Source organism: Carassius gibelio, chromosome B19 (assembly GCF_023724105.1).
Source record: "Carassius gibelio isolate Cgi1373 ecotype wild population from Czech Republic chromosome B19, carGib1.2-hapl.c, whole genome shotgun sequence".
Lineage (NCBI taxonomy): Eukaryota > Metazoa > Chordata > Actinopteri > Cypriniformes > Cyprinidae > Carassius > Carassius gibelio.
Window position 1 is genome coordinate 12653555 of NC_068414.1, and position 17426 is coordinate 12670980.

Sequence of the window (17426 nt, forward strand, 5' to 3'; positions counted from 1 at the left end):
TGAAAAGATGCATGTTTGTAAGAAACAAATCCATCCTTAAGGTATTTTAGCTTCAAAACTAATCTATAATCCATATTGTTTTCTCCAGGGAAAAAGCCGTCTCATATGAATCAGGAGAGAAGTATGCACAGATCAAGCACTTTTTACAAAAACTGTAACTTTTCACTATTTCACAAGACATCAACTGATGGACTGGAGTGGATTACTGTAATGTTTTTATCAGCTGTTTGGACTCTCATTCTGACGGCACCCATTCACTGCAGAGCATCCATTGCTGAACATGCCCTGTCATTTTACATTTATCTCTATCTGTTCCTGTGAAGAAACAAACTCCACGACTTTCAAAGACATAAATGACCGAGGCGATGCGATAAAGTGAAGCAGAGCTCAATAGAATATGGAGTGGACAGCACTGTTGGATAAAAAACAGCTAATTCCACTCCTAAAAGTGAACCTTGAACACATTTGTTGAAGTTTAAAAGAGTTAACCGTATGTCTGGATGCTTTCATGTTAACTGGCCTTGTAAGATGACTGACATCAAGCAAGAAAGAGTTTGTGTTTGTGTGTGTGCACAGACAGAAGAGAGAGCTAAAGCACACAAATTCATCTTCGAACAGCGTCCTCAGATTCACACACCTATGGGTGGAAGGGGAAGGTCATACAAACAACTACAGATTCGGTAAAAGCTCCTGTTAAACACACAAATGCAGTTTTCCTATTAAAGGATAACGCGACAGAAAGTTCAGCCTTGACCAACAACCAATCTAACACTGATGCGGATGCTGAGTCAAATATAAAGATGAATTCAACTTTTAAACTGAGAAAAGAAAACGCTAAACACAAAGACAGCTCAGTACAAAGTGGTTATCTAAAGTGCTAATAACCGCTAATGAAACAACAGTTTTTAACAAATTTGTATTTCAATGATCAAAAGACGATTGCTACAAAAGATTTTAAATTACTGCTGTTAAAATTTCCACTCATAACAAATATTGAAAATCATGCTTGTATAAAAATATTAAGCAGCAAAAACAATTGTATTCAGCATATTAGACTGATTTCTGGAGGATCATGTGAAGGATCACTGAAGACTGTAGTAATGATGCTTAAAATTCAGCTTTGATCAGGAATTAATACATTTTATAGATATAATATAACTTTTTAAATATAAAAGTTACTTTAATTATAATATTATTTCACAATCATTTCTAATCTACTGTATTTTCTATAAAATAAATGCAGTCTTGAGTGTGCATGAATAGCTACTTATTTAAAAAATAAATAAATAAACTATACCGAACCCAAACTTTTCAACAGTTGTGTAAATTTTACTATAATTTATATTATATTCTTAAAATGCAAGAATATCACGATTTTAAAACAATGCATCGCAGCAAGTGAATGACTTCATTTTATTGCAGTGTTAAACGTTCGACAACATACTGCGCAATCACATTAATAAAATGATTTGTTATAAAAATGATCCTAGCAACCCAAATAACGGCTAACAACGCTCCTTAGCTGTTTCACTGTAAACCACAGCTTCTTGGGGCTTATTGCTTTAATTTAATCACAGAAAAAATGTTTAGTAGACTTGAATGTTGACATATTTAGAGGAAGGAATGTGTGTGTTTGAGCGCATTTTAACCTCTGTCGTGCTTAGTTTGTGGTTTGGTAACTTTGGTTATTTGAAATGCTCTTCTGCTAGTATTGCAACCTTTAGCTCATATTTTAAAACAGTTTGCACACATAGTATACATTACATACTTTAAATTCTACACTATCTGATGGAGAGCCCCAAGCACACTGTGGAGTAATGTTTGATTAAACCAGAATTAAACTTGACAGATGAATGATTATCTAAAGCAATAAATATTTCCAGTAATAATGAACACTTCTCTCTCTCAAATCTGACTGATAAGCCAGTTTCATTATGCACATCAACTGAAATCCAGTTTTAATGCACCAAGTCTGCAATATCATCTACAGTTATGCTAATGAACTGTATTCATTCTCACACTTGTGCTCAGTATGTTTTTCTAGCAGAACTGTGGTAAGATAACTGCACCACGCGGCATTTTGTGGCATAATGCTGAACAAAATATCAATAAAACAGGACGGATCAGCAAAGACAACAGCACAGAACACACAGCGAAGAGATCTGGGTGACACCACAAACTACAGTCACAGCAGTTTCAGCTGTTTTCAAAACAGAGCAGCTTTTCCAGTAACAAGCCATTTTTTTACAACAGCTACGTGTTGTATTTCTATTTTTATGTCAGATTTATAATGCACACCCAGCCTTGCAACCGATTGTGATGTTAATCAAACTCTCCAGTAGACTGTTGCTCACCGGTAGCATGAGTCTGATTCATTTAATATTTGCCGACTGGAATTGTTAAAGGGTAAGTTCACCCAAAAATAGTCACCCTCGAAGCATCCTAGGTGCATGTGACTCTGTTCTTTCAGAATAATCCAATCGAAGTGAAATTAAAAAATTACTATTTGTTTTTTGTCTCTCTGCACTCGTCACTAACCACACAGAAGTGATGAACCACAACATCCGTCTGCACGTCTTCTGGTTGGTAACAGGTTGGGGAAGTCGTGGCCTAATGGTTAGAGGGTTGGACTCCCAATCGAAGGGTTGTGAGTTCTAGTCTCGGGCCGGACGGAATTGTGGGTGGGGGTAGTGCACGAACAGCTCTCTCTCTCCACCTTCAATACCACGACTTAGGTGCCCTTGAGCAAGGCATCGAACCCCCAACTGCTCCCCGGGCGCCGCAGCATAAATGGCTGCCCACTGCTCCGGGTGTGTGCTCACAGTGTGTGTGTGTGTGTGTGTGTGTTCACTGCTCTGTGTGTGTGCATTTCGGATGGGTTAAATGCAGAGCACAAATTCTGAGTATGGGTCACCATACTTGGCTGAATGTCACTTCACTTTCACTTTCAATGACAACAGACTTTTTAAAATTAGATATACATTTGAAAAAAAAAAAAAAACTCCTAGGACTGCAATAAAATGATACAAAGCAGTTTTGTCAATAAAAAAAAACTATGCGTAAAAGCAATCAGATGCAATGTATGCAGATTTAAATGTATGAATAAATTTTTGCCCATTTATTTCGAATTTGTGGGACATTTTTGCTCATTTTAGTGACATTTTTACCACAGGTTCCCCATAATGGTGAATAAATTAGTGTAAATTTTATTTGTTTCAGTTCTTTATGCCACATACTGTAATTACAGTGAACCACATAATCTAATAGGCTAATTACTGAATTTAAAGACGCTAACTGACCTATGCAGCAATATTTGGTTATATTTATTCTAAACAGTATCTTGACTGTAGCCGAGTAGTTTTCTACAGTATCTTCCCCAACACTGATGCAATATCACCTGTCAAGAGATGCAGATGTGGCGTTGAGACAGAGGTGGGTGGATGGACTTACACTGGATGGTGTCTGGAGGTGGAGGTACAGAAGCAGGACAGTGTTCCTCATCACTGTTGTCTCCACATTCATTCAGATGATTGCAAATCAGCGAGAGAAGTTTCAGACATCTGCCATTGGTGCAGTGGAACTTGCACTCTGCAGAAAGACAGAGAGAAATGCATCAAAGGTGGATGCTTAGGATTGTTATGACACAATGCGGCACTATTACACAACTGAAGGCATCACATACCAGACAGACTGAATAATTAAGCATATGCAAGTTGATGCAATGCACCACATGCAGGAAAATAGCTATTACAACTTGGCTTTGGGTGGAGTGCTGAGATGAACAGATATTTCAAAACTTTATAGAGCATGTGAAACATTTTTACCCAGTTACTCTAAGACTAGTCTAAACCTCAGACGGTACGCCCATGGACCGCTCACGGCCCGTCTGATGGATATTGCACACAGAAATGGCAACAGCTGGCTAAAACCGCAAGCTTCAATCTGACTGGCTGGCTTCCAAACAATTTATGTTATTCAAAGTGCCCAGGTTTTTAATGACTTCTTCAGCTTGCCGATGTGGTATCATCTATTATAGATGAGTGTTTCCAAAACACCCTGTAAACAAACTGCGGTTGGTTGCTTCACATGTCAGTCAGATGGACACTTCCTGTCTAAGTGGGCGGTTCTTTGGCCAAATGAACTGCAACAGCATAAAAAGTAGACCAGAATTTATGCTGAAAGTCAGAATCATTTACACATCGTTAATGTAAGCATAATGTTTTGGAGAATGTATCATTTTTATTAATATAATAATTTGCTAATATATCTGTAGTAATGTAAATGTAAAGAAAGGCCTGTGCACTATATTACATGCTTTATGTGATGAACAGACAAGTGTTTATTCATATAATTAAAATACTATAGTATTAAAACATATGAATTTTTATTCATTTATTTTAGTTTTAGTAATTGTATATTTCAACTTAAACTCATTTTATGCCAGTGCAAATCATTACTTTTTGATGACAGAAATAAAATTAAAATAAATAATGTAAATAATGTGATGGATAAATCTGTAGCAATGCAAATATTAAACAAGATAAATTGTCTGTATGGCTTCTGTGCTATATTACACGCTTTATGTGATGAACCAGCATTATTTTAGTATTATTTATATAATTATATTGATATAGTATTTAACATTATCAATTAGTCTTTATTTTTTACATTTTCAGTTTTAATGTAACTTTTAGTCACCATTTTATTTATATATATATTTTATAAAATTCTATTTTTCTTTTTATTTATTTTTTATTTCGTTTTTAGTTTTAGTATTTGTAATACTTACAATCATTTCATTTCAGTTAGCTGCCAAGACAATTTTTCTAGTTTAAATTCTAGTATTTCTTTCCTTATTTTAGCTTTCAATTGATGAAAATGTTTTTTAATAGTTTTACCTTTAGTTAATAATAACAATGGAACAGGCTCACATTTAAGTCATTAATAGCTGTAAATCATGGTACTTTTATGGTGGTTTTTTAACATTCTTTTTGAAAGCCTAAGAACGTGTGTCAGTGTTGTTGCATGGAAAAGAGCAGCTCAAATATTCTGCAAAACATCTCCTTTTGTGAAATCACATCAGAGTGAGTAAAAGATGACAGTTTATATTTTTTGTGAACTGTTTCTTTAAGGAATACATCAACACCACTTAAAGGATAAAATGTCAGATTAAATAAAGACAAAAAAATGTCCTTTAATTGTAAAAGCCTTCTTAATTTCTCCCTCCGATTGTAACAACAAAAGTGCTTTGCTAGTCAGGTGCCCTTAAAAGATCCAGAGGAAGGGAACATATGAGTCAGCTGTTCGTAAAAGAGGACAGGGCTGTTGTGATGGAGTTTAACGGGTCTCTAATCTCCCCAGACTCATGATGCGTGACCTGACGCCGCACCCGATGACATAACATCTATAAAACATTGACTTCAGAGCCATTACAGTGCCTCGTTTCAGGCAGTTCTCCAGCCGCTGTCTCGTCTGTGGCGTTAATCGCAGATTTGATCACCAGCAGGGGAAATGAGACGTCAGTCTCTACACAACGCCCAAACAAACTTAAACACACTTGTGCATCTGCTTGAGGACAGACGATGCTGCCACGCGCAGACAGCCAGGTGTCACTCAACTTCAGGATGATCTACAAATGTAGAGCAAGACCTGAGCCATGCAGACATTGCGGATTTTTACAATTTCTGAACAAACATGTTTGAAAGAGTTTTTTTGAGGCACTTGAAGCGCACTAAATACACATGAACAGAACTGCATTCTCACAGAACTGAATGACGATGGCCTCGCCATTGATTTTTCTTTCCAGTCCAATATTTTTCCATTTCAGATTTATCCGCACCAAAAATGTAATTAAAAAAAAAAAAAAAACTTGTTGTCTATTGCTTTATATTTGAGTCAGACAGTCTCTTTCTAAGTGGGCAGACTTTATGCTGCCGTTCACACGTTTCTATGTAAATATATATGATTTTTCCAATTTCTTCACCTACCATGCTAAAAACAATTAAACAATTAAAGTAAATTGATTTGTATAGTGCTTTCCACAATACTCATCATTTCAAAGCAGCTTTACAGAAAATCATTATGTTTATGTTTACAGTATCTCTGTATCTTCATGCCTTACAGTTGCATTCCTATTAATATTGGGGAATAATATAGTTTATATTTTGCTATGATACAAGCAATCAAGCAGTTCAGATATAGATAACCCTTTACAAATTTACTGCAAAAAAAGTACATTTTATAAGAAAATATTTCAGTCTTTCAACTTCAGAATTTCATGTTTAATTCAACATTATTTGCTGTTTCTTCAGACTGTGCTTTAGGTCATTTGTCAGTGTGTCTGATGCAGCAGTGTTTTTGTCCTGCACCCTTTCTGATGCTCTCTGACCGCTCTCCATGTCCTCGGCCGCTCGTCGCACAATCGCCTGTCATTCTCATGACTCATCCGAGCCTGATAAGACCTCGAACCACCCCGTGTGTCTGGGTTCTCCTCCCTGGTCCGGCTGTTGATGTCACCTGCCCTGCGCTCCCCTGAAGCAGTCAGACAGGGCCATCTGTGTGCAGCCTGTCAGCCGAAGGGGATCATGGGGTGGATGGGTCTGAGAGAAGCCTCAGTGCCTAAATTTAACCCGCACCTGGGATTTGGAGTCCGCGGGCAATTCAGGCCAAGTGTGTGAGCGGTTCATGACTGTGGTTTGTTGTCTTTTTTTGTCTTCATTTTCCACTTGACATAATGAAACTGCATTCATCACCCAATTTATTTCCATAATGTGACCATACAGTCAAACAGGATTATCAACAAGACAAATGGTAACGCTTAAGGAATTAAGACTGAGGAACACTATTGCTCATTAGCGTGCATATTATCTGTTTATTAATACTTACGGAGCACATATTAATTCTGCAATTGGTCTCATTCTGCAAAACCATATTCTAGATCTCAATACCTAAACATCATTACTGCCACTGCCTTCTTTACTATCGATTAGGAGCAAAGTAGAAATGAATTGTAGAAATTCATTAATAGTGAATATGTCTTCCTTTTTGTAAAGTGTTACCAGAAAAGTTCATGAATGGCAGGACTGGCTGGATCATGAAAAGTGGGTGTTTTATTAAATACTGGGCTACTCCTATCCTGAAGCACTTCCGAAGTCCACTTTTGAGACTTTCTGACTTGGATGCAGAGGCTGAAGGTGAATATCAAGTGCATCACCAAAATAAAAATGTCTCAAATAATTTGCTATTGATGTTGTAAACTTTACTACGTTAATGTTAAGTGGCATTAAATTAACTATAACAATTAAAGAAAGGCTGCATTGAGTAGTAGCCTTGAAGGGTTAGTTCACCCAAAAAACAATTATTAGCCTATGTTTTACTCCCTCAAGACGAATGCAGTCAAAGAAAGTCATATACACAAGGATGCCTCAAGGGTGAGTAAAACATGGGTAATTTTCGTTTTTGGGTGAGCTACTGTAACCCTTTAAACAATGACCAAAAGAACCAAGAACCAAACTACAAGTGTAAAAACACCCTAAATAGCTGAATGACTGATAGTTAACCCTTTAACCAATAGCCTGAAAGGCCTGATATATATTATATTCTCAATATTTTTCTTTGGCAAGTGTCATTGTGTGTTTTGGTTCTTTTGCTGTTTTAGGACCGTTGAACAACCTGTCCTCCAATCAATACGCTTGTATAGGTCGTTTGTCCAAATCCCTGAAATACGACCCATCTGATCGTATACTACAATTGCATCCCTATCGGCAAAAGGTCGTTTTCATATTAATGTTTTGTACTCTTTTATTTTCCCTCTGGTTTGCGTTTCGTGTAGCTCAGTTAGTAGATTATTGCGTTATACCTTGATAAGTAATCATGCTATCATGGGTTCGATCCCAGGGAAGGGACGTGCATGAAAATGTATATGCTCAATAAATCATAATTTAGCATGATTTCTGTGACGGTTAGGTTTAGGGGTGGGGTTAGGTGTGGTCATTCGAACGAATAAGCCACCTACAGTAGTAAAATATGTAGGAAATACTGTGAGATCGGTGTAAAACGCCCACACATTGCATTTAAATAAACATGTGTTTTGATTGGTAATGACGTTATACGTCAATTCATGACGACAGACGCAACGCGATACTGTCATTATTTTTATGCCCGCTAGAGGGCGCTTAACTTTAAAACGTAAATATAGGTCGTAATAAATGCTTGCACAAACGACCTATATGGTCGTTTTTTGTTGGAGGACTGGCTCCCTTTGAACTACTCAAATACTCAAATCATTCAGCGAAGTGATATGGTCATATAATGCGTTTCTCTAAAATATAATTGCACACCAGAACATCTGTCAGCCAATCAGATTCAAGCAGTTAACGGCCCTCGCAGTATAATCTTTATTGACGAGGTCACACTTCGGTTTGAGGAACAATTAACTGACTGTTAACAACAACTTCCGTCTCAATAAACTCCTTCTTTGCTGTTTATTAATAGTTAGTATAGTGTTAAATCAAAGTATGGAGCAGGGTTAAATTATTTAAAATCTGATCATGCACAATAAGGCATTAATATGTGCTTATTTAGTACTAATAAACAGCCAATATGCTCCTGATAGGCATGCTAATAATCAATAGTGAGAATCGGTCACTTAGCTAAAGTGCTACTTTTAATGACTATTATTACTAGTTATAGTAAAAATAGTTGCTACGTAAAGCTGGGTAAGATCCTTAAACACATAATGCAATGGTTTGATTGCACCACAGTGTTTGCAAATCAACCTACGAATGGCTTACCGATAGTTGCCTGTGCATGTTAAGCTGGCACAGGAGAAAGTCGACTGAAAGCACACACACCACCTTCAAAAACTGCATATCAATTTATTAGGAATCAGTGTGTACTGTATTTCGCTTCTTAAAATGGATTGATACTTTTCCGTCTGGTTTTGGATAACACGTCTTGTTGTATTACACAAGTCTTGTGTACTTCTGCGAAGGCTGCGAAATGAGTTTTGTTCTTAATACCTTTAATCTTATTTGGACCTCGTCTCCCACACATCACGCTATATCTTTTGTCACTTCCAACACTCCCCTCTCTGTCTTTCTCCCTCAGTCTGTGTCTGTCACCGCCTCCAGGTCTTGGCACCTTTATTAAGAAAAGAAAATAAGAGCGAGGAAGCCTGCAAAGTCTTCTGCGCCAAACTCCCCAGCACACTGTGGGGGAGCGGTGTGTGTCGTGGTGAGAAGCGAATGACCTCCGCCGGCTGAGCTCGGATAATTAAGTGTGCATGCGTAGCAGAACCGAGTCAAAAAGTGCGAGACGGAGCAGCCGTCGCAATATGTTCTCACTTTATTAACATTTCTGAGTAAAATGCAAAACAGACAAGGGCTAGACGCTGTACTGCATATAGCAGGTGTGATGGTCTTTTATTTTTGTTGTTGAAAACTATTAAGCTATTTCTGAAACGCCTGTAACTTAAAGTGCCAGATTTAAAAGGAATATTTAAGACTGGAGCTTTCAAACAGGACTGTCCACCGCCATGGTTCAAAACCTAAAACAAGCACACATAACCAGAGTTACACATTGTGGGTAGCGACTGTTTTGTCTCTCCCCTATCCCGCTTGTTTAGTACCATCGTATTCCCCAGCATTCAGCCCACTTTAAACTCCCCAAACCTTTTCGAACCGCCCCTATACACAAACCTGTGTGCTGTGGGCTCACAAAATGACGGGAATCGATTTGGAAGCTGTCCACACTCAAAACGCCTCTGCCATGAAACACCAACACAATTCATACTCCACAAAGACTACTTGTGTGTGTGTATGTGTGTGTGGAGTGTGTGAGCAAGCACAAGCATCAAAACTGAGTAGCTTCGCTCTCTGTTGCTAGGCAAAATCATGAGCAAATTAAATCAAATCATATCAACACAAAAACAGCTGCAGCATACATCTCTTTGATTGGGATGAAATGAGCTCAAATTGATATTAAATGAAAAGCAACTTCACATGCTACAGACATATATCTAACAAATGACATGATATTTGGGTTGTTTTTATAGTATTTGTCTAATTACTTTGACTAGGCTTTAGAATTGTCTCTCTGAAACATTTTAAAGCAGTAAACCAAGGTTATTTAATATTTTAGTTAAACTTAAGTTCAACAGTTTACAGAAAGCAAGTACTGTAATTATTTACGCGCCCTTACGACATTCAAACCTGACTTTCCTTCTTGCATGGAACACAAAAGAAGATATTTTGAATAATGTTCAAGCTGCAACGTTTAATCGATGAATTGAGAAAAAAAACTAAGAAATCCACAAAACTGGGATAAAAGTAATCATCTATTCATAAAAAATAAAAAAAAATCACAGTTAAATTTGTTCAAATTTGGCATGTTTAGGCATAAACTAAAGCTGTGTTAGAAGCGAAGTGTCTTAATGTGCCATGATCGAATTAAACGCAAAGAAACTACACAAGTCACTTCCTTTATGGTGCATTTTGAAGAAGCATTTTGACATTTTCTTTGTGCTAAATTTCAAACCAACATCAAACCGTTAATTAGTTTTTTCGTTAGTTGAAGCATTTCATTCTGTTGTGATTTGTTTGACTGACAGGTTGCCTGAGACCGTGGGCCGGCGCTCTTTCCCCTCAGCTGGAGAGCCCATCACATGCTTTTGAACAGAATGTTCTGGTTTTTCATTTCTCTCCATGATGAATAAAATAGCAGAACATTGTGACCCCGGCTCAGCTTGGGGCCCATCCAGTTGTTAAAACAATATCCTCTACCTCAGGTCTCTCAGGAATTTTTGGATGTATGGGTCCAAATTCCAGTCCAAGTTCAAATTCCACATCTGATATTAAAAGCTGGATACTGGAGTATTTTCAGTGTCAGCACTTAGCCAGCCCCAAACAAAGGAAGAAGTTTCACTTTCTGAAAACAGTCTCTTTTGTGATTCTTTTGAAACACAACCCTACCAACATGATAAGGACTCCTTGCAGTTAAAAGTCATGTATTCTCCAAAACAAAGGTGAACTAAGCAACTTTTTGTTAATAAGTAATTGATTTGACTTCATACTAACACCCTCAGGGCATCATGTGCCGTTTTTAAAGGGGTACCAGTGGTACTCCAGCCTCACTTCTTTCCCCAAGTCTCAACTTTAAAATGTTGTCATTTTTAAGAAATTCAAACAATAAATAAGCAGTTTTACTTCTCTTATATCTAATGTGTCATGACAGATCCCTGTAGTGCCTCAGTTCAAGCGGCACATGAACCCATCATCTCTAGTAGTTATAGCACAAAATAAACATGAATGAACATCAGAAGGTATCTTGTTTCAACCGCGGGAAAACATCAAAACACACAACGTTTGAAGTCCAGAGTCCACCAACATTAATCTACTCTTCTGTCTGGTTTGTTTTTGGGACAGAATGGCAGATTTTGTGTTACGATTGGTCAGATTGCCAATCAGACTCCTGGCGAAGGATGAAATATCATAATAGTACTGCTAATGTTTAGATAATAATAAGAAGAAAACGATGATGGTGAAGCAGCAGCATTAGGTGACAATATATATAAAAAAATATTATATATTATTATAATTATTATCATCATATTTATTAATAATAGTAATAATAATTATTATTATAAGTAGTAGTATTACAGTAGATATATTTTCCCAACTAGTTATTAATAATAATAACATAATAATAATAATGTAATAGGACAAAGAAGAATAGAGCTATTATTATCCAAATTATTATTATTGTGGATATATAAAAGAAAAAATTACAGTAAATGACTGGAGAAACTATGAGTACCCGCCTGATGGAGATAGAAAGTCATCATTGATGAAGAGTCTTCATTTTCAATTGTACATCAATTTTAGCATTTAGCTGAAAGTATAATTGATTAAATTAGGTGTAAACCTAAACTTAATTTACTTAGGGCACCTATCAAGGTGATTCTTACCTGTGTTATTATTTGTGGCTGGGTAGTCAGCTGCCTGCATACTGCCCTTGCAGTAATGCTTTCGACTGCAGCTTTAACCAGTCTGGTAGAAAGAGTGTTGCTGTGTGACCTCCATTTGGGATCCTCCGGTTCAGCTTGTGTGTGACAGATACTCTATAAACCCTCTGGGCAAGGAAGTGCTGGATTTGCTAAATGATCAGTTAAAAAAACTCACTGTGGTATAAATGCTTACTAAATGAGGGATACTATCCTCCAAGCCATGGAAATGCAGCCATGGCCAACTGTGCAAAGTTTCACTCTAGAGCTTGGAAGTGTTCAACGTGTCTGCTAGAACTGTCTTTCTTTCCACTTTTCAGGCTTGGCATGTGAGTGACACAGATGCCCACAGGCACCGTCCTATCCGATGTGCCAGGGGTGTCATCCTTCTTCAGGAGTGCCGAGTTTCATCTTAGGAGAACTGTGGAGAAAAGAGAAAAGGTGAAAACTGGTTAACACGATTATATTTGAACAAGTGATTCCCGTTCCCCTCGGCTGGTTCATTTCAGAAGAGAGCCATATGGAAGGCCACACTGGAGAAACAACCTTCTTTATTTGTTCAGATGCAAAAACACAGCAGGGTGGCACTTTGAAGTCTGGAGATAAAATATAACTGGGGGTGGCGTGCACACCTCTGAAAGTAAAATCATCTCCACTTCAAACACAAAGGGGAGAAGAGAAGACCCCTCAACAAGAAAGGCAACCAAAACAATGTTAGCAAAAGTAAAAATATGTAGCAAAAAGACAAAGCAAATAATATGGATATGTGTAGGTCAGGCTCTGGACAGTCTGGGTTCGCTGGCTGTTATCCATCAACACACCATGTGATAGTCAAGCCCTTAGGAACTAAAGACTCTATAGACATCTATGGAAGAGTCTGCATCGACGTTACATTGACCCTAGAGTCTAGGGATATTTTCAGAATTGTCTGAAGAGGGGTCTAATGCTATTTCATGCTTTCTGAGTTATTTACAAAATTGCAAAAAGTTGGATTCTCATGCTAAACATGGCAAAGTTTCAAAAAACAATTTTGACACGACAGTATTTCTATGCCAAATACACTCCTGGGTTCGCAGTTTCGGAAAGTGTTTGTTTGTTCCCATCATTTCAGTGATGAATGTTTTATAAACAAGGCCCAGTTTGATGCTGGATTTGCACATCGTTTGAAACTGAAAGATGGAGCGGTCCCAGCGCTAAAAGATCCCAGTCATGATTCGGAACTGCAGGGTGGTAAGTGAAACCGCATTAAATTTATGTGTTTTGCTGGCAATCGGCACGCAAGTGCTCAAGCCTCTTTAGCTCTGCCCAGGGCACACCTCCAGGAGCTCGGCTGCTTTCGGAGAGAATTTTAAAGCTGTATCTTTTATAAATATCATCAAACTTATGACTCTTTGGAGATATGAAGGATGCAATACTACTGGTTCTCAAGGTTAACATGAGATTGAGCAAAACTGTGTGTTATGTCCCCTTTAACGACTAGTTGGTTTAAGGTTCACTCCAACCCAACCTGACATGTTTCATTAGGTGCATTCTGACATTCAGAAACAGCTTAGGTGAAGCACAATAGAATTAGAAGCCTTATGAATGCACAAAAACAGCACAAGAAGCAAAGCAATGGACAGACATCCATCTGAATGCAGAGGGCTGTGGCGACAATAAAAGCAATATGAAAAGGCTGAAACCAGGTCGTAAAAAAGGCCCTATGACCTGACTGACCAAATCAATGCTATCAAAGTTTAACAATAGTCTTCCAGTAGTCCTTTTACAAATGCATCTTGAGACCTCTGCATTCTGTTCCATTCTGCTGCACTCAGTTCAAATGTTTTCAAACAGAAAACTATGTGAATGCTCATTACGAAAGATGTCTGTCTGGTGAATATGACCCTGCAAAATTAGACAAAGCTCAGGGTTGAGAAAACCAACTGGTTTTAAATATATATATATATATAGATATATTAATCTCTGAGCAGAATACGACTACCTATTTGTGTACGCAGATTTAAAAAACAGTGGAGTTGATTTATAGCGATAAGGATGTGGAAGAAGGAGGAGTGTGAGTGAAGTTTTCTTTTTGTCCCTAGAACAGAGTTAGTTCATTGTTTGACTGACAGCTCCGATATCAGCCAGTATGCGCAAGCCAAGACGCTCCCTCGCCTCTCTCCTTCTTCTTGAGGACAGTTCCTCCTTGTGTCAGCATTCTATGCGATGGATATATCTCTCTGGAGATCGGCCAGTGTGCCGCGGTGCGCTGAGATGAACTGAAAATGGAAGATAGGGCCTCAGAGCAACAACTGCAGTTGATATAGAGTAATGTGAAGAACTGATCTGCATCGTTTCTGCAACTTACTGTTTCAAGTGACTCTCTAAACTTTTTGAGAAGCTGAAACCATCCGGAAATCCTTGAACAGAAACACTAGGTATGTCACTTTGCAGCACACAAATCATTCATATCAGTACATCTGACCACAAATCTGTTCTACAGGCCACGTCTTGTTCCTCGAAACTAGGCCAAGAAAGCACATCTATTGCTGAGGCTATCCAAGAGATATATAAATGCATTTTAGTCATGACTGAATGACAAACAAAAGGTTCTGTGAGACAGGAATCTTGAGGCTCAGCTTTGACAGAATACACTGACTAATCCTTGCATTCTCCCGTCAATGGCTGCCCGTACATTCCCATTATGACACAGCCACATGGCAACGCTTTCCTTTGAGACAAGAAACACCATAGGGCACATTGCTCTTCTGACATTGATTAACGATCTAACAACTTCCCACCATGCCAGATAAAGGCAGTTTGGCTGAGGGCCAACACACAAGCGTGCACACAATCACATATGTTGAAACCTCCACCCAAACCCCCACGTCGTTCCACTTACTGCCACAGTGTGGACACCCAACACGCAATGTGTGAAAACAAGACCTGAACAGAGAGATGGATGATAGATGTTTGACCGTAATAGGGAACCAGGCTATTAGCACAACTGGGATAATGTAGCTTAATATTTAAAGATCTTGGCTGGTAACATAAAATACTGCAGGTTAAAATTCCCCAAGAGTTGATTCAAGAAGGACGACCCTTCTACAGTCCCTTCTCAGGATGCTACAGGTGTATTTTAAATCACCCTGGATAAAACTAAATGACAAAGTTGTAAATTAGACATTGGCATTGCAGATCAGACACTTGAATGTAATTCTTGCAGTTACTGAGAGCCAAAGTACAGACCTGAGCAACGGCTTGACATGAGAGAATTTATGGAGGTTAAATACAGGTCAAGTGCTGGTATTCTGGATGCACTCAGGGGTGCTTTAGGAAGACGCAAGTAGGCCAACAAGAAGTGAGTTGTATTAGCTGCACCATGATATAACTACTGCCTGGACGAGGAGCTTAATAGAGCAATGGCAAAGAAAAGCAAAATGGCAGATCATAATGCATTGAGAATGGCCAGTTGTTTTAGTGTGGTCAACAAAGTCTAGGGTGAGTCCGACTGTTTTCAGGAAACTGGGAAAGAAGACTGTAATTGACCTTCCATTGAGTTGAGGGTGGTTCTTGGCTCAAAAGAAGAGTTACGTTCAAGGTAAATGAGTCGGCAACCAGTTTGATATATATATCAGAAAGGCATGCCAAGATCCACTACAAGGTGTAGAGACAGGTAGGAGTAAATGAGACATGCTGAAAATAAGCAACATACTGTATGACAAGCAATGAATGCACTACAGCTCTGAGTGAAAATGAGAAGAGTATAGTTCTAAGTACTGAACCTTGTGGTACCCCAAAGCTGAAGATACAACAAATGTTGTCAAGTTGGTCCATCTTCCATGACATGAGAGACTTCCCATATTACATCAGGGTTCGTACAGATACTGTATAATGAAATTCCAGGACTTTCCAGGACTTTTCAAGCACTATTTTGGGGATTTTCAAGGACTACAATCAGAGGTCTCACTTATCAAACATATACTTTATTTACTTTAAATTCTAAAAAAGGAAAATAGATGAATAAAAATTAAACAAGATGGTACAAATAAGGTACAGCACATTAAAGTATTCAATGACTGTGGCAACTCTAAGTATGAGAACATGAAAGTCATGTCATGTTCCCCGGCATTTCTTCATCTTACTCTTTACCATTTCGTAAATGTGCTCCAGGTAAGTGATGACAGAACGAGCGAGTTAACGTATAAGGCGGGTAGAAGGAGGGGGATGGGCTGAGGCGTTAATTTTGAGCGTTAATTTTGTTTTATAGAAAAAAAAATATACACTTAAAAATTGCTTTGTAAATTCATAAATATTGCCTTTAAATAATTCAAGCACTTTTCAATTACCTCGTCATTAATATGACTGTTTTCAAGGGTTTTCCAGGACTTAAATTTCAAAAAGTCAAATTCAAGTACTTCAAGCACTTTAAGCACCTTGTACGAACCCTGTTACATATTTATTGTTCTTGCTTGGTATCGGCTAAACGTACTGTGCGAGTCTGCCATGTCATGGAAGATGGACCAATTTTACAACCACTGCTGCCTGCACATGCACACCACAACCTATAAAACTCAAGTTCTCCTAGATCCTCATCTAAACCCCACTTCACTGCAATTTTATGTTATTACATACCTCCATACTGCACACACCTCAGCAGGAAGCTGACGAAGAACATAAATTGAGAGTGAGGAGCCTAACTGTTTAGAAGATTTAACTCTGTTCTTTCATGTGTCTGAAGAGAGTGAAATCAGAGGAGTTCCCACTACTGCATTGCCTGTGTGCTGTTGCTATGGCCTTTCACTGTCACTAGGCAGGAATGAACTTGCCGGAATTTACATATTTGCCTACAAATGACCTTTCAGTTTCAGTTTCACTATGTTCCCCTATGACCCAAGCCGACTGAGAATCCTTAACCCTAATTCCTAAACTTAATCTTAGATTTGTCTCTGGCATCACTTAGGATAACCTCCTCACTCACAGTCCCAACAATTTATGTAACCAGCTGACTTATGTAACCACATATACTCAACAGCTAGTGTGCAAATTATACAATGTATTTCAGAAAAGTCAACTCTGTAAAAGCTAGATTTCAGGACACAATTTATTGAGGTATTACATGTCTCATGCAGCCCAAATTGCCTTCTGCACCCACACCAAACATCAATCTTGAGGACTTTTTTTAACAAAACACTTTTCGTGTTACTTTTTATATAATCATAATCCCAAAAACTTAAAAACCAGTAGTTTTCAACTACAAAGGGGGCATCATCTCTTCTCCCTGAGTGCAGCAGGCAGCGATTTTTACTGAAGATGAACTTCCATCTATTTGGCACCAGGTGAAATTTACCCTCTAGGTAACTTGTAACCTAACTTTTTTTTGTTATAGAAAAATTTGGGTATTTGGAACATTCCTAAAATATTCTTATATAAAGAAATAATATTT

The 17426-nt window shown here is 38.1% G+C and overlaps 1 protein-coding gene across 1 annotated transcript in view; it reads right to left on the reverse strand.

Annotated features, from left to right (window-relative positions):
* The window catches only part of LOC127979027 (low-density lipoprotein receptor class A domain-containing protein 4), a 78883-nt gene that overhangs the window by 40531 nt on the left and 20926 nt on the right, over positions 1–17426 (reverse strand). The window contains exons 2-3 of the mRNA XM_052584129.1: positions 11966–12422; positions 3451–3588 (exon numbers count right to left, since the gene is read on the reverse strand). Coding sequence (XP_052440089.1) covers positions 3451–3588; positions 11966–12005 — 178 coding nt within the window. The 5' untranslated portion in view covers positions 12006–12422. The remainder of the gene's footprint in view (positions 1–3450; positions 3589–11965; positions 12423–17426) is intronic.